This window comes from Oncorhynchus mykiss, chromosome 12, assembly GCF_013265735.2.
Source record: "Oncorhynchus mykiss isolate Arlee chromosome 12, USDA_OmykA_1.1, whole genome shotgun sequence".
Lineage (NCBI taxonomy): Eukaryota > Metazoa > Chordata > Actinopteri > Salmoniformes > Salmonidae > Oncorhynchus > Oncorhynchus mykiss.
The window spans coordinates 38772145-38796559 of NC_048576.1; the positions used below are offsets into that span (position 1 = coordinate 38772145).

A 24415-nucleotide genomic window follows, 5' to 3' on the forward strand; every position below is an offset into this window, starting at 1 on the left:
ATCTCCTTCACCCTTATAGCACACTCCAGGAATTGGGGATCATGATCCCCATCACAATTGCAACACTGTCGTCCTTCTACACATCATTCTTCAATACTCTGTCCATTTGCACACATTTGAAACATGGCCAAATCCTTTACAATTCTTACACTGCAATAGTTTGGGGACGAAAACTCTAACGGCGTATCTTACTTAACCAGGCTTCTCATGCGTAGTTATTTGCTCTTTATTAAAAAACAGGACCGACACTTTTTCTCCTTTCACCCAGTGGGTCAGACACCGGGAACCAACCACACCAGGAATTATCTTCAGGTTTTCAACCGGAACATCTGTCGTCACTCCTGAGATGACTCCTTTGACGGGTGCTCTACACTGATGTTCAAAACACAAAACTTCTGTTGTCCAGATTCTTTTGAGGCTGCCTCTGTTCTTCAAAAATCCTGGTCGCTCTGAGACTCCACTTTTCCCAGCGCAAACTTCACCATTTTCGACACATCAAATGGGTCTCCAACATATTCATCCTTACTCAACAAATGCATCCCAACAAGTGCCCCACCACCACAGAAAGCACTGAGCTAGGCTGAAACACCTGCATTTTGGAGCTGCCTGTTTGTATGCGGGTTTCTTAATTGAACCTTTATTTAAGGTTTTACTTAACTTGATTTACTTAATACTTAAGTAATTGTAATATTTCAGTTGTATTTTTTTTTTATACATTTGCAAAAATGTCTAAAATCATTTAGATTGATGAGGGCAAACAACTATTTTATGCATTTTAGAATAAGGCTGTAACATAACAAAATTTGGAAAAGGTCAAGGGGTCTGAATATTTTCCAAATGCACTGTATCTGTGACCAACATATGCATATCTGTATTCTCAGTCATGTAATCCATAGATTAAGGCCTAATGAATTCATTTATATCGACTAATTTCCAACTGAACTGTAACTGTAATTGTTGCATTTATATTTCTGTTCGGTACAATAATAGACAAGTTGACTAGCAAATAGTCTACCAAAAAATCGGAAATTATAAGCAAAAACATATCTAAATCAAGCCATGTCAAAAAAATCGTTCCGCTGTCTGACTGTAGCCTACAGTGCACTTTCGATTTTAGCGGTTGGGTCTGTTGGGAGCTTCAGATTTTCACTGTCTCATAGGCCTAGTCGGGCGGTTGCGGGTGAGCAAACAGCTGACCCGAGCACCACTAGCAAAGACATTACAGTCCGAAGATAAGACTAAAACTACTCGCTCCAAACTGCGCATGTGCTAACCGTCTGATCAAAGGCTCTCCTTCGATATAAAGTTGTTTTTTACGAAACTGAATATCAGTTTGTTGTTCTCATGTGGTTGGAGTAATAACAAGCTCATATACTTTAAACATTGGTTTGAATCTAGGATATGCTTTTAATTTGAGAGAAAATTAATAACTAAAGAAGATGTGTTCACTTCTCAAACCCGAGAACCCCAGGCTGGTCTGTTTAGTCTGTTTAGCAAGTCTTGTTCTCGGAAGTCTCGCGAGGTTGTGCATCTGGGTTTAGAAACTGTGCCACTCGCCTGCACAGACTGCGAGCATGCGTAATGACGATTTGTAGTGGGAAGAGCCATTCTGTCAACAACAGGGAAGCCACGGTCGGGTCGAAACTGAGCAGAGAGGCCATACCATATGGGCTCAAAAACGGCTTTCCAAATGTAAAGAAAATGCTAATAACGTTGTGCTACGTCTACCTTTGGGTGCGCTTTCAAAAGTGCTACACAGTGGTAATTCGGAGCACCCTGCACAAATTGTGCGGGGGGAGCAAAACCAATGCAAGTAACGTTAGCTTCACATTCTGTGCCTTGAATCCACTGGGGAAGCCTCGGCTTCAGAAAGGACAACCAACCTGCCTGCAAAGTGTCAATAAGCAGCTCAGTCCACCTCTGCCTGAGGAGGACGTTTTTCTCAAGTTGGGCGACAAGGCTATTTACATAACCGAACCTCAGGTGACACGACACGTTTGTTTGATATAGCTAGCTAGCTAGTATGTTAGCTACCATCCGAGGCCTTCACTTGTCAAAAAACATAAGCTACTCCTCTATCAATGAATGGGCAAGATCAGCTTGCCAGCTAAATGACAGGCGTGAAGGCAACGTTACGCATTCTGCTGCTCAGTTCCATTCAGAGCACAAAATGTGAAGTAGGCCTCCTCCGTTATTAGCTATCAGTTTGTGCATGCTTTGAGGTGAATAGCTAATCCGTCAAAAAAACAGTCAATTCTGATGTGAATTGGTTATATATTTTTGGTGCACATTAACTTACATGATATGTTAGTCATTTTACATAGTTTCTTATATGTAGTCTTACTAATGTCTAACGATCATACTAACTTTCTAAAACATGCTTTAATATCTATCCCTACCATCAGTGTCCATACTGTAGATCAGTGTATATGTTGTCTGTATTATTGTTCCTAGGCATGTGAGGACCTCAGCAAGTGGACTCTTTTGTGGGGGTCCTCTCTGAGTTGTGGCCCACGGATAGAGAACATTTCTTTCATCATAGAGGCTACATCAGGACAAAGAGTGGGCAGCCAGGCTCATCACACTACAGAAAATAAAAAAGTATGGATCACAAGTATATTTATTGAGAAGCAAAGAAACTGTCAGTTTTGTAGACTGTCAAGCATTTACAGTGGCTTGCGAAAGTATTCACCCACTTGGCATTTTTCATATTTTGTTGCCTTACAACCTGGAATAAAAAAAATGGGGGGGTTATCATTTGATTTGCATAACATGCCTACCACTTTGAAGATGCAAAATATTTTGTGAAATAAGACAAGAAAACAAACATGACTTGAGTGGGCATAACTATTCATAACTTACACCCCCCCCCCCCCCCCCCCAAATAAAGTCAATACTTTGCACAGCCCCCCTTTGCAGAAATTACAGCTGCAAGCATCTTGGGGTATGTCTCAATAAGCTTGGCACATCTAGCCACTGGGATTTTTGCCCATTCTTCAAGGCAAAACTGCTCTAGCTCCTTCAAGTTGGATGGGTTCGCTGGTGTACAGCAGTCTTTTAAGTCATACCACAGATTCTCAATTGGATTGAGGTCTGGGCTTTGACTAGGCCATTCAAAGACATTTAAAGGCTTTTCCTTATACCACTCAAGTGTTGCTTTATCAGTATGCTTAGGGTCATTGTCCTGCTGGAAGGTGAACCCCCGTCCCAGTCTCAAACCTCTGGAAGACTGAAACAGGTTTCCCTCAAGAATTTGACATCCCCACAGCATGATGCTGCCACCACCATGCTTCACTCTGGGGATGAGGTTCTTGGGGTGATGAGGTGTTGGGTTTGCGCCAGACAGCATATTCCTTCATGGTCAAAAAGCTCAGTTTTAGTGTCATCTGACCAGAGTATTTTCTTCCATATGTTTGGGGAGTCTCCCACATGCCTTTTGGCGAACACCAAACGTGTTTTCTTTAAGGAATGGCATTTTCTGGCCACTCTTCCATAAAGCCCAGCTCTGTGGAGTGTACGGCTTAAAGTGGTCCTTTGGACAGATACTCCAATCTCCACAGTGGAGCTTTGCAGCTCCTTCAGGGTCATCTTCAGTCTCTTTGTTGCCTCTGATTAATGTCATCCTTGCCTTGTCCGTGAGTTTTGGTGGGCGGGGGGAGCAAAACCAATGCAAGTAACGTTAGCTCTTGGCAGGTTTGTTGTGCTGCCATTTTCTTTCCATTTTTTAAATAATGGATTTAATGGTGCTCCATGGGATGTTCAAAGTTTTGGATATTTCTTGACCTGTTTTGAGAGCTCTTTGGTCTTCATGGTGTTGCAGACTCTGGAGCCTTCCAGGACAGGTGTATAGCTACTCAGATCATGTGAAACTTAGATTGCACACAGGTGGACTTTATTTAACTAATTATGTGACTTCTGAAGTTAATTGGTTGCACCAGATCTTATTTAGGGGCTTCATAGCAAAGGGTGTGAATACATATGCTCCCACCACTTTTCTGTTTGTTATTTTTTTGAAACAATTTCACTTCATCAATTTGGACTATTTTGTTTATGTTCATTACATAAAATACAAATACAAATCCATTTAAATTACAGGTTGTAATGCAACAAAATAGGAAAAACGCCAAGGGGGATGAATACATTTGCAAGGCACTGTATGTGACAAAACTAACACTGAACAAAAATATAAATGCAACAAGTAAAAATGTAATGGGTGGGGATAGGTCACAGATACCTTAAGGTAGTGGCGTGGATCAGAAAGCCAGTCAGTATCTGGTGTGACCACCATTTGTTTCCCCTCATGCAGTGTGACACATCTCTTTGGCATATAGTTGATCAGGCTGTAGATTGTGGCCTGTGGAATGTTGTATCACTCCTCTTCAACGGCTGTGCAAAGTTTCTGGATATTGGCCTGGAACTGGAACACACTCGTACACATCGATCCAAAGCATCCCAGACATGCGCAATGGTTGACATGTCTGGTGAGTATACAGGCCATGGAAGAACTGAGACATTTTTAGCTTCCAGGAATTGTGTACAGATCTTTGCGACATGGGGCCGTGCATTATCATTAGAGGTCGACCGATTATGATTTTCCGATACTGATGCAGATTATTGGAGGGCCAAAAAAGCCGATACTGATTAATCGGACTATTTAATTTTTTTATTTTTTTTAACATTTATTTGTAATAATGACAATTACAACAATACTGAATTAACACTTATTTAACTTAATATAATACATCAATAAAATCAATTTAGCCTCAAATAAATAATGAAACATGCTCAATTTGGTTTAAATAATGCAAAAACAAAGTGTTGGAGAAGAAAGTAAAAGTGCAATATGTGCCATGTAAGAAAGCTAACGTTTACGTTCCATGCTCAGAACATGAGAACATATGAAAGCTGGTGGTTCCTTTTAACATGAGTCTTCAATATTCCCTGGTAATAAGTTTTAGGTTGTATTTACACTGCTCCAAAAAATAAAGGGAACACTAAAATAACACATCCAAATGAATTAAATATTCTTATTAAATACTTTTTTCTTTACATAGTTGAATGTGCTGACAACAAAATCACACAAAAATGATCAATGGAAATCAAATTTATCAACTCATGGAGGTCTGGATTTGGAGTCACACTCAAGATTAAAGTGGAAAACCACACTACAGGCTGATCCAACTTTGATGTAATGTCCTTAAAACAAGTCAAAATGAGGCTCAGTAGTGTGTGTGGCCTCCACGTGCCTGTATGACCTCCCTACAACGCCTGGGCATGCTCCTGATGAGGTGGCGGATGGTCTCCTGAGGGATCTCCTCCCAGACCTGGACTAAAGCATCCGCCAACTCCTGGACAGTCTGTGGTGCAACGTGGCGTTGGTGGATGGAGCGAGACATGATGTCCCAGATGTGCTCAATTGGATTCAGGTCTGGGAAACGGGCGGGCCAGTCCATAGCATCAATGCCTTCCTCTTGCAGGAACTGCTGTGGCACTCCAGCCACATGAGGTCTAGCATTGTCTTGTATTAGGAGGAACCCAGGGCCAACCACACGAGCATATGGTCTCACAAGAGGTCTGAGGATCTCATCTCGGTACCTAATGGCAGTCAGGCTACCTCTGGCGAGCACATGGAGGGCTGTGCGGCCCTCCAAAGAAATGCCACCCCACACCATGACTGACCCACCGCCAAACCGGTCATGTTGGAGGATGTTGCAGGCAGCAGAACGTTCTCCACGGCATCTCCAGACTGTCACGTCTGTCACGTGCTCAGTGTGAACTTGCTTTCATCTGTGAAGAGCACAGGGCGCCAGTGGCGAATTTGCCAATCTTGGTGTTCTCTGGCAAATGCCAAACGTCCTGCACGGTGTTGGGCTGTAAGCACAACCCCCACCTGTGGACGTCGGGCCCTCATACCACCCTCATGGAGTCTGTTTCTGACCGTTTGAGCAGACACATGCACATTTGTGGCCTGCTGGAGGTCATTTTGCAGGGCTCTGGCAGTGCTCCTCCTGCACCTCCTTGTACAAAGGTGGAGGTAGCGAACCTGCTGCTGGGTTGTTGCCCTCTTACGGCCTCTTCCACGTCTCCTGATGTACTGGCCTGTTTCCTGGTAGCGCCTCCATGCTCTGGACACTACGCTGACAGACACAGCAAACCTTCTTGCCACATCTTGCATTGATGTGCCATCCTGGATGAGCTGCACTACCTGAGCCACTTGTGTGGGTTGTAGACTCCGTCTCATGCTACCACTAGAGTGAAAGCACCGCCAGTATTCAAAAGTGACCAAAACATCAGCCAGGAAGCATAGGAACTGAGAAGTGGTCTGTGGTTATCACCTGCAGAACCACTCCTTTATTGGGGGGGTCTTGCTAATTGCCTATAATTTCCACATGTTGTCTATTCCATTTGCATAACAGCATGTGACATTTATTGTCAATCAGTGGTGCTTCCTAAGTGGACAGTTTGATTTCACAGAAGTGTGATTGACTTGGAGTTAGATTGTTGTTTAAGTGTTCCCTTTATTTTTTTTAGCAGTGTATTATAGGAATTATAGGACTATTTCTCTCTATACGATTTGTATTTCATATACCTTTGACTATTGTATGTTCTTATAGGCACTTTAGTATTGCCAGTGTAACAGTATAGCTTCCATCCCTCTCCTCGCCGCTACCTGGGCTTGAACCAGGAACACATCGACAACAGCCACCCTCGAAGCATCGTTACCCATGCAGAGCAAGGGGAACAACCACTCCAAGTCTCAGAGCGAGTGACGTTTGAAACGCTATTAGCGCGCACCCCGCTAACTAGCTAGCCATTTCACATCGGTTACACCAGCCTAATCTCGGGAGTTGATAGGCATGAAGTTATAAACAGCGCAATGCTTGAAGCATTGCAAAGAGCTGCTGGCAAAACGCACAAAAGTGCTGTTTGAATGAATGCTTACGAGCCTGCTGTTGCCTACCATCGCTCAGTCAGACTGCTCTATCAAATCATAGACTTAATTCTAAAATAGTAACACACAGAAATATGAGCCTTAGGTCATTAATATGGTCGAATCCGGAAACTATAATTTCGAAAACAAAACGTTTATTCTTTCAGCGATATACGGAACCGTTCCGTATTTTTTCTAACGGATGGCATCCCTAAGTCTAAATATTGCTGTTACATTGCACAACCTTCAATGTTATGTCATAATTACGTAAAATTCTGGCAAATTAGTTCACAATGAGCCAGGCGGCCCAAACTGTTGCATATACCCTGACTCTGCGTGCAATGAACGCAAGAAAAGTGACACAATTTCACCTGGTTAATATTGCCTGCTAACCTGGATTTCTTTTAGCTTAATATGCAGGTTTAAAAATATATACTTCTGTGTATTTATTTTAAGAAGGGCATTGATGTTTATGGTTAGGTACACGTTGGAGCAACGACAGTCCTTTTTCGCGAATGCGCACCGCATCGATTATATGCAACGCAGGACACGCTAGATAAACTAGTAATATCATCAACCATGTGTAGTTATAACTAGTGATTATGATTAAGTTTAATGCTAGCTAGCAACTTACCTTGGCTTCTTACTGCATTCGCGTAACAGGCAGGCTCCTCGTGAGGCAGGTGGTTAGAGCGTTGGACTAGTTAACCTTAAGGTGGCAAGATTGAATCCCTGTGATGACAAGGTAAAAAAATCTGTCGTTCTGCCCCTGAACAAGGCAGTTAACCCACCGTTCCTAGGCCGTCATTGAAAATAAGAATGTGTTCTTAACTGACTTGCCTCGTTAAATAAAGTTGTAAAAAATCATTTTAAAAATAGGCAAAATCGGTGTCCAAAAATACAGATTTCCGATTGTTATGGAAACTTCAAATCGGCCCTAATTAATCGGCCGACCTCTAATTATCATGCTGAAACATGAGGTGATGGCGGCGGATGAATGGCGTGACAATGGGCCTCAGGATCTCATCATGGTATCTCTGTGCATTCAAATTGCCATCAATAAAATGGGGCACTCTGTTCACAACGTTGACATCAGCAAGCGCTCGCCCACACGACTCCATACACGCTATCTGCCATCTGCCCGTTACAGTTGAAACTGTGATTCATCCATGAAGAGCACACTTCTATGCCAGTGGCCATCGAAGGAGAGCATTTTCCCACTGAAGTCCGTGACAACGCCGAACTGCAGTCAGGTCAAGACCCTGGTGTGGATGACCAGCACACAGATGAGTTTCCCTGAGACGTTTTCTGACAGTATGTGCAGAAATTCTTCAGTTGTGCTTATGGAACATTTCTGGGTTGTTTAATTTCATGAATCATGAGACCAACACTTTACATGTTGCATTTATGTTTTTGTTCACTGTAGCAAGTGAGGAATGTGCAGTCTAATGTTTTGCTGCTCGTTTCATAGCAAAGTTTGTAAATAATCGATGCAAATGATTTACTTCTGCCAGGTAAGTCTACTTTGCAGTTAACATTTTAATTGAGAAAGTTTTGGGGAAAGTATTTCAATCAATCCACAAGACGGTTATCACATCAACTTGGCTACACATAGAGTGATAGACAAACGCGTGCACCACACAGACAGACGGGCAATATTGCTGGAAATGAATTGGCAGATATTGTGTTTGGCTTTTAAGCCAGTGGTGCTTAACCAGGTGTGGCGGGATAATGTCACTGTTGCGTTGATTAGATAGTAGCTTGTGGTGTTGGATGCTTGTGAGATTTCTTTATGGCTGTTTGCGGTGGAACACGTGAAAATTGCACATACTTTTAGAATTGTTTGGCGAGCTACTCATAGGTGGGCTATGAGCTACTGGTAGCTTGCGATCGACTGGTTGGAGACCCCTGCACTAGTCACTGTTGCCTAGGGTCGGGTTTTTGAGACGATCCTTGTATAGTTCGGGGGGGGATGCTCTCTTTTGCTGACTGGACAGAGGATTTGAACCTTAGACAGGTCACTTTCTTTCCTTCTGAGTGTTTACTTCCGCTCCATTGTTCCTCACGTGTGGGTGGGACTGCACTGGGCAGTGAAACCCCACTCTGTTCGATTGGGCTGTTTTCCTTCAAAAGGCTCAAGGAAAGAGAGCCTCTGGCCTTTTGGAAGTCATGCTTTAAAAAGCAGGTCATTAATATGGAGGGTCAACTGACACTTGAGATGCCATGTTAAGATCCTGGAGCCAAAATGTTTTGGTTGGAGAGGAAATCCTTAATTCCCCTTCAGCCATTTAAAGGTCCCTTTAAACACACAAATTGTTATTTTACTCTCGGGCAGCAGGTAGATTTTGCTTAGTGCAGTATCAATGTTCTGTTGATTGTTGAACTAATCCCGATCCCAACTAATCTAGAAAACTAAGTCTGATATGATCCTCTTTTCCTTCCACCGTCCACTAACAGTTAAATCCTACTGACCTGTGTACAATGCTGTGTTGTCTAGGTGCTGAAGTGGTCAGACTACTGTCTCCCTCTGGCCTGTAGCCCATTGCATCCGTTCAGGGCCGTGGCTCAGGCCAGCGTTGACAACTTCAGCCGCCTTGGGGTGGCGTTTATGGAAGATCGCCTTCAGCTGGACAATGGACTAGTGCCTTCAAAGATAGTCTGTGAGTGTCGTTATTGCAAAAAATGTCAATGGTTTCTCATCTCGTGTGTGTATATACAGTTTTATACCTATCCTCAACTTTATTGTAAACCTAGGATAAACCTAAACCTAAAATGTTTAGTATTTTTAAGGCTATTTTTAAAAAGAGGCCATTTGTTTCCTAACTGCAGATAAGTTTCAGTTCTTGGCCAATGCCATCTCAGAACTTCACTTAGCTAGGCTATATCCAAACACATGATACAAATCAGTTTTCCAAGTCTATTGTGACATTTTTTCACATTGCTTAAAACTGAGAGAGGGACATATTTTGCAATTCAAATATTGCCCTTTGTACTAATTTCCCCAGCTGTCCTGCTCCGAGAATCTGCGTTCAAAGAACTTCTGGAGAAAGGAAAGTCGGAAAAGCACATCACTTCCCTCTCCCTCAAAAAACAGACTGAGATCATACTCTCTGAGCCTTCTCCCTGCGAGTGTGAGGTACTCTCAGTGAGAGGCGACCTCCAGCTAACACAAAATAGGAAGTGCAGCCTGCTCCAACCGCCAGAGATCCAGAGGGCTTTAGTGGAAAGACGAGGCTCCGAGCCCCTACGAGGAGCCAGCCCTGGGGTGGACAGCGGGGACAACTCACTTGGCATCAACCACCAGCACATGGAGGGCCACGGCCGCCACCTCCACCTCTCCAGCTGCCACGAGTGCCTGGAGCTGGAGAACAGCACCATCCTCTCCGTCAAGTACGCCTCGGTCGACAACATCCCTGACCTTCCCGACGACTACGCCACGTGCACGGACAGCGGGGACGAGACTCTGGACGAGTTTGAGGAGGATGAGGCAGAGAGCTTTGTTGGTCAAAGCCGGCGGGTCAATGTTACCGGGAAGCCCCCCAACGTGCTGGTGTTCACGGGTGGCTGCCAGGAGAGGTTCCAGAGGGTGCGTTCGCTGCTGGGCGAGTGCATCGACATGGACAGCTACACGGTGTACCCCCTGAGGCCCCAGCAAGCCCTCAGTGAACCCTGGCTGGAGAGTGCCACCCTGCTAGTGCTGGCCTCAGACGAACCCCTTACCCCCCAGCTCCAGGCCCGTTTCCTTGCATACCTGGAGCAGGGTGGCAGGGTCCTGGGGCTCTCCTCCACCCTCTGCCCCACGGGGCTGGCCCTGGTGCCCAGGAAGAGCAGGAGGAGCCAGATCTGCAGGCTAAGCTTCACCAAGGCTGATACCACAGAGCTGGATCTGAGCGTGCTTGCCAGCGGGAGTGTGTTTGTCAGGGAGCTGCAGAGTGGTGGGGTCCCTGGAGAGACGGAAGTCTGGGGGGAGCTGAAGTGGGACGGAGATGGTGGAGACAAGGACATGGTCATCGTCAGGGTGACGCGTGGAGAGGACCGAGGGGAGGCTGTGCTGTGTCAGGTTTGCACTCCACTGTCTCGATCAGTCAAAGATGTAATTTCACATGTAAAGCACTAGATTTGTAAATAAAATGCTCTATAAATGGAAAGTATTGCTGCTGCTCATTTAACTAACTTATTTAGCAATTAATATACAGTATTCATTCATTTAGATGAATGTGCATTTTACAACCACTTAACCTTTCAGCTGACCTTTGCCCTCTCACCACTGACCTCAGGTGCACCTGGAGACGGCCCCCAACTCTGAAGATATTGTGTCGTCTCAGGGTTTTGATGAGTTGAAGATGAGCAATGCGCGGCGCTATGAGGTCCTGACAGAGATCCTCACCTCCCTGGGCCTGAGCTGTGAGCAGAGTCAGGCCCCGCCCGCCAGCCCTGTCTACCTCCTCGCCACCTCTGAGGTACGTACCTGACTCGTCCCTTGCTACCTCTCCGTTAAAGCTAAGGCCTCTCCCAGCCAGGGCTGCGTTCAGTATGCACAAGGTTTTTGGAATGTGCAGATATTTATTCAGAAATCTATTGTGTAGAACAGACATGCTTCTGACAGAGTAAGGAGTCACGACTGCTCTATTCATGGTATTTCTATCTTCATCGGTCAGTGTGTTGCATATAGTGTATGCACCTGACTAAACGTGACCTAAGCTTCCCCCCCTACATTTGTTCAGTAACATTCTATATTTCTACATTGGCCTGTGGTGTGAACATGGCTGGCTAGCCTGCCCCACAATATCCAGACAATTGGGTATGGAAACCTTCAACTCTCTTGTCTGTTATTAGAGTTCTCACATTACTCCAGTCCTCAAGTTGGATAAAAAAAATATCCTATTGCTTTAGCAATGTTAGCTCATCAGTCCCTCTAGATATGCCGTGAGGCTGACTGCTGATCAAAGGTCTGTTTTAGCTCTACTGTTTGTGTTCTTGTGGAGCCCAGCCCTCACTTATTTTGACTGGCCCTCTGGACACATAAACCTGCTCTAAGCCTGTTGCATATATTGGACATACATTTGCATGTATTAAGAATGAAAATGGTTTCCACATGTTCAGACCCGTCTGGGGCGTGTCTGGACTAGGGCTGCCACAATAAACATTTACCCAGGCAATTATGGTCGGGGGGGGGGGTGTGTGTGTGGCCATGAAAAGGCATGACATGGACGCAAGAGTCTCTCTCACACACACACACACACACACCCTATTGCTCAGTGCACAATGCAGTTTCTCTATGTGATGTCAGTGGTGACAGTTCAAAAAGTGCCACCAGTCTGTGAGCACCCAGTCGCTTACTAGCAGGCTGAGGCTATTAATGCTATTACTCCCAGTCAACTTGCTGCCTGGCAGGCTGAGGCTATTACTCCCAGTCAACTTGCTGCCTGGCAGGCTGAGGCTATTACTCCCAGTCAACTTGCTGCCTGGCAGGCTAAGGCTATTACTCCCAGTCAACTTGCTGCCTGGCAGGCTGAGGCTATTACTCCCAGTCAACTTGCTGCCTGGCAGGCTGAGGCTATTACTAAGACACTTTAGTCATCACCTTTGTGCACAAAACATCCATTGAATTATTCAAATGATTGTTGCTGAGGTCAATTATTTTATTTTCTCTATCGCTCACAGCCGAAGATATCAACATTACGTTGAAAACTACGGTCGGACGTCTTGGATGCTGTCTACATTTCTATATAGACAGCCAGGCTGTTTCTGGAGGCTTCAGCCTTAGCAGTTATGTGTAATCTAGATAAATTCACAATGGCTATAGAGTCTAGAGTAGGTCTGTCAGATAGGGAGAAGTGCTGAAATGCAGCACTTGAGTTGGGAAAAGATTGTGAAAATGTCATTATTTCAGCCTGGGTCTTAAGAACGCAGCCCAGGTGTTATGTTACTCTAGTCTGCTGTACCCTCTTGGCAGGGGATACAAATGACAGCAGAAGTTTTCCTACGCACCTGTGGTGAAATAACTCTCCACTAGGTGGCAGAAAATCTCTTTTGCTCCTTATGAGTACTACAACTCCATCTCTCTGGTATTTCATAGTGTTTGTTGTGGTGATTCGTCTTAGCAAAAAGCAAATAATTCAGTCACTTTAATGAACTTTCTTGAGTATTCTTTATCAAAGTGTACACTTACTGAAAAATAAATCAAAGAACGTAGTACAGTTGTACCTCAAAATAAAATTCACTTTGCCCGCGATTTGTGAGCCCCAAAACCAATGCATTATCTCATAATGCCAGATAAAGACCTCAATGTACCCTGGACAGGAGAGATGTCACACCCGTTGCCCTCCGCTTAGGAAATCTTATGGGCCCACTTGAACGACTCTGTTAAGTTACTTATTTAAGTTAAGTTACTGTTAAGTTACTTATTTATCCATACACTTGGCCCTAGTTGGCCTCCCTCTGCCCGACAATGCAAAAGTGTTTCCGAAAAGGCCTAAAATGTAGTTTAATTATGACTGTTGTGTTTGGACTGGGCTGTGACTTCTTCACCCCACTGCCCCAGCAACTTTAAAACATACACCAGGATGATGAAAGCGAGGGCATGCAGGATCGCTTCCAGATTGTTCTTGGAAAATGGAAGGTGCTTTGAGGAATTGGAGGGGATTAGATAGTGTACCACAGAAATAGAATGCACTCTATAGAGTGTATTCTGTGCACATTGGCTAGAGCAGATGGACTGTGTGCATCTGTCAATGCTACCTCTGGAATTTGTAGTGGAGACCCTGGTGTTATTGTTATTACCCAGGTTCCTTTGCTCTAGCCCATCACATGGCATGGGCTTGCTCAGAGGAACTCTGTGCTCAGACAGATTCATCAAGGGAGCGTTTATTTCCCTTTTCCCCTCTACTGCTCACTTCTTCTCTCCCTATCTCCTTACTCTCTCATCCCTCTCTGATTTCCCTGCTATTCTTTCTCTAATCTGACAAACCAATTATCAAAATCAAATTTTATTGGTCACATATTTTGCATACGTTATTGTGGGTGTAGTGAAATGCTTGTGTTCCTAGCTCCAACAGTACCGTAGTATATAACACTTCACAATAATACAATAATCTAATTAAGAAATATTTAAATATTATCTCAAGCAATGTTGGAGTAGCATTGAATAGAATACAGTATATACATATGAGATGGGTTAAGTTGTATGTAAACATTATTAAAGTGACTATTGGTCCATTATTAAAGTGGCCAGTGATTCCAAGTCTATGTATATAGGGCAGCAGCCTCTAAGGTGCAGGGTTATGTAACCGGGTGGAAGCCGGCTAGTGATGGCTATTTAACAGTCTGATGGCCTTGAGATAGAAGCTGTTTTTCAGTGTCTTGGTCCCAGCGTTGATGCACCTGACCTTGCCTTCTGGATGATAGCGGGGTGAACAGGCCGTGACTCGGGTGGTTGATGTCCTTTATGATCTTTTTGGCGGAGGGCAGGTAGTTTGCCCCCGGTGATGCGTTGGGCAGATCACCACTTTCTGGAGATCCCTGCGGTTGCGGGCGGTGCAGTTGCCGTACCAGGTGGTGATACAGCCCGATAGGATGCTCTCAGTTGTGCATCTGTAAAAGTTTGAGTGTTTTAGGGGCCAAGACAAATTTCTTAAGCCTCCTGAGGTTGAAAAGATGCTGTTGCGTTTTCTTCACCACTCTGTCTGTCTGGGTGGACCATTTCAGATTGTCAGTGATGTGTAGGCTGGGAAACTTGAAGCTTTCCACCTTCTCCACTGCAGTCCTGTCAATGTGGATAGGGGCGTGCTTCCTCTGCTGTTTCCTGAAGTCACCGATCAGCTCCTTTGTTTTGTTGACGTTGAGTGAGAGGTTATTTTCCTGGCACACTCTCCCAGGGCCCTCAACTCCCTGTAGGCTGTCTCGTCATTGTTGGTAATCAGGCTTACTACTATTGGGGCCTCTGCAAACTTGATGATTGAGTTGTAGGTGTGCATGGCCACGCAGTCATGGGTGATAAGGGAGTGTTGTTTCCTACCTTCACCACCATGGGGCGGCCCGTCAGGAAGTCCAGGACCCAGTTGCACAGGGTGTGTTCAGACCCAGGGCCCGAGCTTAATGATGAGCTTTAAGGGTACTATGGTGTTGGATACTGGGCTATAGTCAATGAACAGCATTCTTACATAGGTATTCCTCTTGTCCAAATGGGATAGGGCAGTGTAATGGTGATTGCATCATCTGTGCATCTATTGGGGTGGTAAGCAAATTGAAGTGGGTCTAGGGTGTCAGGTAAGGTATAGGTGATATGATCCTTAACTAGAAGTGAGTGCTATGGGGCGATAGTCATTTAGTTCAGTTACCTTTGCTTTGTTGTGTACAGTAACAATGGTGTACATATTGCAGTAAGTGGGGACAGCAGACTGGGATAGGGAGACATTGAATATCTCTGTAAACACTGCAGCCAGCTGGTCTGGGCATTCTCTGAAGACGCAGCTAGGGATGATATCTGGGCCGGCAGCCTTGGGGGGTTAACTTTCTTAAATGTCTCAACTCACATCGGCCACGGAGAAGGAGAACCCACAGTCCTTGATAGCGGGCCATGTCTGTGTCACTGTGTTATCCTCAAAGTGGGAGGTGTTTAGCTTGTCCGGAAGCAAGACGTTGGTGTCTGCGACGTGGCTGGTTTTCCCTTTATAGTCCGTGATTGTCTGTAGAACCTGCCACATGCGTCTCGTGTCTGAGCCGTTGAATTGCAACTCCACTTTGTCTCTGAACTGACGTTTTGTCTGTTTGATTGCCTTACTGAGGGAATAAGTACACTGTTTGTATTCGGCCATATTCCCAGTCACCTTGCCATGGTTAAATGCAGTGGTTCGCGCTTTTAGTTTTGTGTGAATGCTGCCATCTATCAACGGTTTCTGGTTTGGGTAGGTTTTAATAGTCACAGTGGGTACAACATCTTGTATACACTTTCTGATGAACTCAGTCAGCGTATCCGTTTATTTGTCGATGTTATTCTCAGAGGCTACCCGGGAACATATCCCAGTCCGCGTGATCGAAACAATCTTGAAGCATGGATTCCGATTGGTCATACCAGCATTGTATAGACCTTAGAACGGGTACTTCCTGTTTCTGCTTATAGGAAGGGAGGAGCAAAATGGAGTTGTGCACCTACATTTTTTTTTTCTTTGTCTTAAATATGACTTAGATGTTTTCAGTTCGAACTAGTCAGGTTATGCAATTTTTAAGATACAACAGCAGACACACTGGCAGGGCTTTCAATAGAGAAACCTACTGAGCTCCCTGCTCCTTATCCCTGTAAGTCCAGAGATGTCAGACTTGTTAAGTGGCCCAACCAGTCTCCAGTGACCGCCCTCTCCTTTGTGATTGGCACAAAGCAGATAATTGAGGCATGCAGATCAGCGACTCTAATTGATTAACCATCACTGTATTTGCTAAATATGGATTTGGGCTAATTAGGCTGTCATCCTTGTCCTCTCTCATTGCCAAGGGGGTGCTAAACACATACATTTGCGTAGCAGATGGTGCCTTGAGAGGTTAAAAAAATGACCTAATTTGAGGAGATGAAAGGAGCACCACGTATCCTCTTTACTAAACCGAGTATCTTCTGTGGGTGTGGGGTGGCAGAAATGACTATTAATCCACTCACTCAAAATTCTAGTAACTTTCCCCAAATTGGAGGATTAGCTGTCCATTTTCACTTCCCCTAGTTATTATATTATGAGGAAATATAAATAAATGAAAAGGAAACTACAGAACACCACTAGAAATGTGCATGTATTTTTTTCATTTATTAGTAACATGGAAAAGAACATGGATACTGAATAATACTTGATGGGATACTTAAACTATATTTAGCTGAAAATAAATAAGAATTAGTCAAATGTTTGAATGACCATAACATGATTAAATAGCGACATTATATACTTTAAATTGGTAGCTACCAGAGATGTGGACTTGAGTCACGTGACTTGGACTCAAGTACCACCCGAGTTGCAAATTTTGCGACTTGACTTTCACTTGAGCATCAATGACTCAGGATTTAACTTGGACGGGAACTATCAAAATACTTGAGACTTGGATTACCCCCTCCTAAAAGAGCAGCAATTCTGTTATTACACCGTGAACATACATTTCTGGCAGTTCCATTGCTCAAAGCTGAGAATTGCATTGGGTTATATGGAAAATGACTTAAATTCTGTTCTGCCTAGCGCTGCTGTGCCGGCAGGTGCGGAAAGGCAGAGGACTGTCCTATATTTTCAGCGCTTGTCACTTGAAAATATGTGCTCTTAGCAAGAGTTTCCTTGAATATTTATTCTGACCTCTCAATGTGCATGTAGTGGGCAGGGGGAAAACAACACTTGATTCTAATTGGAGATTTCAAAATGTCAATCAAGCTTTAGCTGTACTATTAACACTAGCTGTAAATTGTCATTTGGATGGCCTTTCTATTAGTAATGATTCAAAAAACATTTATTTATTCATCCGTTAAGTTTATTATGTAGGCCTATGTACTGTACAAGTATGCCTAGTGTAAGGTAAATAGATAATATAACCTGAATTTAAAAATTGCATTAAAATTTGTATAATACACTTAACCTGTTGATCCTACTTGAGACGCAGACGTCTCAACTAGGCACCTGGAAATGCAAATGCGCTACGCTAAATGCTAAATGTACTCGTTAAAACTCAAACTTTCATTAAAACACACATGCAGGGTATTGAATTAAAGCTACACTCGTTGTGAATCTAGCCAACAAGTCACATTTTTAAAATGCTTTTCGGCGAAAGCATGAGAAGCTATTATCTGATAGCATGCAACACCCCAATATACCTGAAGGGGACGTAAACAAAAGAATTAGCGTAGCCGGCGCTACACAAAACGCAGAAATAAAATATAAAACATTCATTACCTTTGATGATATTCTTTGTTGGCACTCCTATATGTTCCATAAACATCACAATTGGGTCTTTTTCCCGATTAAATCCGTCCATGTATGCCCAAAATATCCATTTGTATAGCCTGTCTGGTTCAGGAAAAAAGCTCTCTTCCAACACGCAACGTCATTTTTAAAAATTATATAAGTTGCCTATATTCTTTGACAAAACACTTCAACCTACTTTTGTAACCCAACTTTAGGTATTTGTAAACGTTAATAAGCGATCAAATTGATCACTGGGCGATCTGTATTCAATAGCAGCTACTCAAGAAAACAATGTCCCTTTTTCTCTTTTCCAAAATCGATTGCTGTATGCTGGACGGAATGAAGGATCTATTTGTCATGACACAAAGGATTTTTGTCAATGAAAATTACGTTTTTGGCTACATCGTGTGGAAGCTGTAGGAATTGAAATCTCGGCCCTATTTAATTTGGTGCCCCTTAAACAATACATGCAAGTGGCGCATGGATATTTTTTTCAGTGACCAGTTTTTCTTGCGCTTTTCGATGAAACACACGGTCTGTTATAGTCACAGCCGTGATTTAACCAGTTTTAGAAACTTCCGAGTGTTTTCTATCCACACATACTAATCATATGCATATACTATATTCCTGGCATGAGTAGCAGGACGCTGAAATGTTGCGCGATTTTTAACAGAATGTTCGAAAACGGAGGGGGTAGACTTAACAGAGTTCTCACCAAAGAATGTGCCTGTCATTTTTTTTATATACACTTTAAAAATGAATAGAACCAACTTGAACCTGTGTATAAATGATAATGGACCTACTGAACATTCATGCAGTTTCTTGACTGTGTCCAGCTCGCTAATAGCCTGCTCACCCAAATGAAAGCTAGACAGAGGAGGTGCATCGACAGTTCCAAAAATGATGGATAGAGGAATATATATTTTTTAATTATACAAATTACAGCAAAGAAATATAGGCAATTTTCAGTGTATCCTTCCGGACCTTGTTGAAGACAGAATGCTGCCCCTGGGGCAAAATGAGTTTGACACCACTGATTTAAAGAGGCAATCAGCAGTAAAACAAAGTTCTGTCAGTTCCTGTTACGGTAGAAAGCTGAGGGAAGAGGCTGGGGAAATGTAACCAAACTCAAATTCATAGACAGCTATGAAAGCAAGGACTGACCATCCCTAATAACATGGTTAAAACAATCATTTTGATATTAGTCTATATAGTGTTTGTTTACATCTACTTTGTTTACAAACATTGGCGTAAAACAAGCTTATATTTGGGGTTCTGATGGGGGTATGACAGTTTAACAAAGCTAATGAGGCATAAGTTCTATCCTTTAAGAATCAATGGGTACATATCATATAAGTCCAAAAATGGATGTAGCAACTGCAGATTGGCCCTTTAAGGCTCTAGATTGCAGGAAATGTCACTTACAGGTGCTCAAAAATCTCTAAGTCTCCCTCTGCCTTACCCATCAGCACCACCTTATTAAACAATCCTGGGGAGAACCTTGACTTAACCATATATTTGAAGACTCAAAACACAACACTTGTGACTTGACCTGAACTCTGGGACTTAACTTAAGACTTGCCCATTATTACTTGGGAGTTGACTCGAGACTCTAAGGTTAAGACTTGAGACTTGCTTCGGACTTGCTAAATTGTGACTTAGTTAGTACCGTCTCAGATAGTTACTATAAAGAATGACCTTTTTTATTTTTTAACCCGTGTCTGATAAAATTCATCAAAGCAACAGATTACTTTAAATACAGACAATTCACTTTACTGTTCTTGGCTGAGTACAAATGATCTAGCCTGCGGCGAATGCAATGGAAGAATTCCCTGTCTGCGTAGCATTCGGGTACAGCATCATATTAGATGAGGATCATGTCAAATCCCTCTGTGGAGAAGGGGCTTCCTCTGACTTCTTGAGCAACATGTTTTTAGTGTTACGCATTGATCTAAAACACGGAGGAGATGGTTTCTGGTGGGAGTCAAAGTGTCTGATCCTTTTGATGGAGGAGAAGTGACTGGAACAGAATGTTTCACTACTCTGGGAACCAGCGCCTAATTAAGCCATGTGATTGATTATCAGCAGCCGTTGATTATCTTATTTAAGGCTGGACTTCGCCTTGGCTCTTTAACTCTATACTGTAAATATATATAATTGAAAAAGATGGCATCATAATTGTCTGTTTTATACGTTTTCATGGAAGGATGGGAGCCATTAGGATATGAAGAAAAATATATTTCATTGAAATGAGTGAAGTGAATGGTAGTGAAATCACAGAGGATTTATTCAGTCTCTCATCACACCGGCCTTGTGTTCCTCTGTCCCCAGGAGCGCAGGGCCAGCTTCCTCAAGTGGCTGCACACCCAGTTGGACAAGGAAGGGCTGCTCAAGTGTTCCAAGGCATTCCTTAAAGTGGTCCCCAGCACAGAGCTTCAGGCTGGGCCCCCCCTGCTGCCCAAGGGGACTCTGGCCCTGGTCACAGATGCCCCAGAGGCCCAGAGCTGGGAGCAGTTCAGCCTGCAGACCTACAGCCAGCACCTGGAGACCCGCACGCTGGGACGCACCCTTCTCTACACTCAGGTCACCCCTACCACCATGGACCTACTAGAGGGGTAAGTTAACATTACCTGCACTTGGCTCTGGGACAGGGAGGGAGTGGGGTAGTCTGTAAGTAAGGGCCAAATCCTAACCTAAGAATTAGTCCAACTCAAAGTTTGACAGAACTCTCCATTGACATCGATGCATGACTTAAGCAGAAGTTTGAGTTGGCTGCACTCATATCTCCAGTTAGCATCTGGGGTTTATCGGGTGTGGGTGGTTTCAGGGGAAGATGTTCAGTTTACAGTCATTGTTAAAGTAACATGGACACATACGATGACATACGCACTGTGATACCCTTGTCAGCGTAGCGCCACAAGGTGATTCCGGGTTTAGTAGTGGTGTCTAAATGAAAATGAAGTTGTCAGACACCAGTGCAGCGTGAGAGCGATAAAAAGAGAGAGAAAGCAAATTCGATTGAGAGTGAGTGGTTGGTCCACCAACCATGCTGTGGGATGGGGGGGGCATTCCGCTGGGCTGGAACTAATTTAATGGCTGAGTGACCTTACTGCAGCAGAGGCAGGCTGTACCTAATACAGGTCTTTGTCTATATCCCACATCTCATTGGGAACTTGCCAGTCAACAGGCGGATCCCAGGGACAGGTGGAAGCTATTAGAGCTGTCATGAAGTTTGAAAAATGGATTCTGGACCTGCGCAGAATTGATTGGAACTGACAGTGTTGTCATTAAGGTTGTAAGGTAACGAAAGAGGGAGGAAAGACAAGGACGCGTGAAAAAAACAGTTGTGAATTTCTCCAGTTGTGAATTTGATTTCGCTCCCTCTGATTTTCTGGCGGTTTAATTTCCAGATGGTCCCGTTAGTCTTGATTAAGTGGGATTATTCTAGATGAAAGCCTCTTGTTGGAGTCCTTTTCTTTGTTTTATTCCCTCAAGCACATGTAGTTATTTTTTATTTAACCAGGCAAGTCAGTTAAGAACAAATTCTTATTTTACAAAGACAGCCTACCCCGGCCAAACCCTCCCCTAGCCCGGACGACAATGGGCCAATTGTGCACCACCCTATGGGACTCTGCTGGTTGTGATACAGCCCGGGATTGAACCAGGATCTGTAGTGACGCCTCTAGCACTGAGATGCAGTGTCTTAGATCGCTGCGCCACACGGGAGCCCGAGTCAAGCATAGGATGACTATGGGAGGATTGTCATTGTTTATCTGGACCGCTCTTGCTCCTATCAAAAGGGAACACCTGGGTTGTGTTCATTAGGCACCAAAAGGAAGAAAATGCTCCGAAACGGGGAGGTATTATCTGTACTTGTTCAATAAGAAACTCTCATTTTATTTTTCCATTCCAAAATGTTTTTCTACGCTGTGACCTAATGAACACGGTCCTGGTACTAACTGACACTAACCATATAGGCAACTGTCTTCCTATTCAGTATTGAGTGTGTTTTGGCATTCTGATATGGACTGGTGGTGATAGTGAAACTACTGTAGGTATCAAGTATGTATGACTCTCATTTATACTCAATAGGTCTTCATTTAGTCTGTACAACATGCTTTTCTCAATTTGTTTGCAGGCCTGTTCTTAGCTGTGGGGTCTGTTTTTGTGCAGATGGTAGTGGAATACCACGGCAGTTTAGGAGCTAGTCAAGTATAGCTTTTCAGTTTTCTTTGGAGGGCCACCAGTACAGTGGATTTAATAAGCATTTTCTTTATTAGAAACTATTTAATTCAAGAGGGACTATTTTTGATGCATGGAGAGAGAGTAAAGGACCCACAGTAAATGCAAAACCAATAACTGTTATTCGTCCAAAAAGCAGATATTTTGTTTTTCTGTTATAAGCCAAAGTAAGACAGGAAGTGAAAATAGGCTGAATAATTCATGGTTATAATTGAACTGGCATAAAACAACAATTAGCTGCACATTCCTATGTAAATACTTTTTTATGGTGGTGTAGTGCTCAGTGTCGGCAAGGAAATGTAAATTCAAATGAGTTGCCGCTGGCAAGAAATGTTCTGACCAATGTATTACTCAAGCAAAAAATAAATAAATGATGGAGTGTATTCGAATGTTTAGTTTGACGTATTTTACTTGAACTTATTGTTCAACAAAATTATGGCATTGTTGTATGCATATCTTTTAGCATACAGTAAAATGTCTAAAACTATTTTTTGCACCTCTTCCTCAACTGAAGTTTATTTAATCCTAGGCTATCCATGTCACTTTCAATAGTATGTATAATTTTTCCGTTAGACATTTTTTGTACATTCTTAATCAATATTTTAGTTCACAAATAAATGAGTTAAAGCAGTGGGAAGAAAAATCCTGAGGATGTAACAACCTTATTAATATACGAAAGCTAATAATAATATACGAAGATATATCTTTTTTATTTCACCTTTATTTAACCAGGTAGGCCAGTTGAGAACAAGTTCTCATTTACAACTGCGACCTGGCCAAGATGAAGTAAAGCAGTGTGACAAAAACAACAACACAGAGTTACACATAAACAAACGTACAGTCAATAACACAAAATAAAAATTAAAAAATCTATGTACAGTGCGTGCAAATGTAGTGAGGTAGGCAATAAATAGGCCATATAGGTGAAAGTAATTACAATTTAGCGCAATACTACTGTTCAAAAGTTTGGGGTCACTTAGAAATGTCCTTGTTTTTGAAAGAAAATCAAAAAAATCTGTCCATGAAAATAACATCAAATTGACCAGAAATACAGTGTAAACATTAATGTTGTAAATGACTATTGTAGCTGGAAACTGCTTTCTTTTATTTTCATTATTCGTTTTTTTTAAATGGAATATCTCTTAGGCGTACAGAGGCCCATTATCAGCAACCATCACTCCTGTGTTCCAATGGCACATTGTGTTAGCTAATCCAAGTTTATAATTTTAAAAGGCTAATCTATCATTAGAAAACCCTTTTTCCAATTATGTTAGCACAGCTGAAAACTGTTGTTCTGATTTAAAGAAGCAATAAAACTTGCTTTCTTGAGACTAGTTGAGTATCTGGAGCATCAGCATTTGTGGGTTTGACTACAGGCTCAAAATGGCCAGAAACAAAGACCTTTCTTCTGAAACTGGTCAGTCTATTCTTGTTCTCAGAAATTAAGGCTATTCCATGTGAGAAATTGCCAAGAAACGGAAGATCTCATACAACGCTGTGTACTGATCCCTTCACAGATTTGTGCTGGGTAAAAGGGATCTTGAAGAAGGAAGGCTATCACTCCATTTTGCAACGCCATGCCATACCCTGTGGACTGCGCTTAATAGGAGCCAATTTCCTCCTGCAACAGGACAATGACCCAAAGTTCCAAACTATGCAATAACTATTTAGGGAAGAAGCAGTCAGCTGGTATTCTGTCTGTAATGGAGTGGCCAGCACAGTCACCGGATCTCAAACCTATCAAGCTGTTGTGGGAGCAGCTTGACCGTATGGTACGTAAGAATTGCCCATCAAGCCAATCCAACTTGTGGTAGGTACTTCAGGAAGCATGTTGTGAAATCTCTTCAGATTACCTCCACAATCTGACAACTAGAACGCCAAAGCTCTGCATGGATGTAAATGGAGGATGCTTTGACGAAAGCAAAGTTTAAAGGACACAATTATTATTTCAATTAAAAATCATTATTTATAACCTTGTCAAAGTCTTGACTATATTTCCTATTCATTTTGCAACTGATTTCATGTATGTTTTCATGGAAAACAAGGACATTTCTAAGTGAACCCAAACTTTTGTGTGTGTGTGTGTGTGTGTATATATAAACCTTTCCCCCAAATGCAACTTTAATTATAGATTAATCAGTTCTTCAACTCAATGGTGGAGCATTTATTTTATAAGTAATAAGTAATAGGCCATTGAGGGGGACCTTATTAAAAGGGGAATTGGTTGGGGGGTAAAGTGCCTGGCTCATCGGCTGGGGGAGCTGATGGAGGATTGGTATAGGGGGTGGGGAATATATTGACGGCCAGGCTGGGTCTG

The 24415-nt window shown here is 43.0% G+C and overlaps 1 protein-coding gene across 4 annotated transcripts in view; it reads left to right on the plus strand.

Moving 5' to 3' along the window:
- Positions 1-1566: 1566 nt before the first annotated feature.
- The window catches only part of hlcs (holocarboxylase synthetase (biotin-(proprionyl-CoA-carboxylase (ATP-hydrolysing)) ligase)), a 74589-nt gene continuing 51740 nt past the window's right edge, over positions 1567-24415 (plus strand). The window contains exons 1-6 of one of the 4 annotated variants that reach the window (XM_036937531.1): positions 1568-1983; positions 2455-2601; positions 9429-9591; positions 9937-10991; positions 11209-11391; positions 20188-20471. In XM_036937531.1, the coding sequence (XP_036793426.1) occupies positions 1582-1983; positions 2455-2601; positions 9429-9591; positions 9937-10991; positions 11209-11391; positions 20188-20471 (2234 nt within the window). In that variant the 5' untranslated portion in view covers positions 1568-1581. Of the gene's footprint in view, positions 1984-2454; positions 2602-9428; positions 9592-9936; positions 10992-11208; positions 11392-20187; positions 20472-24415 lie in introns of all 4 variants that reach the window. The other 3 variants (XM_036937534.1, XM_036937533.1, XM_036937535.1) reach the window with 3 other exon arrangements.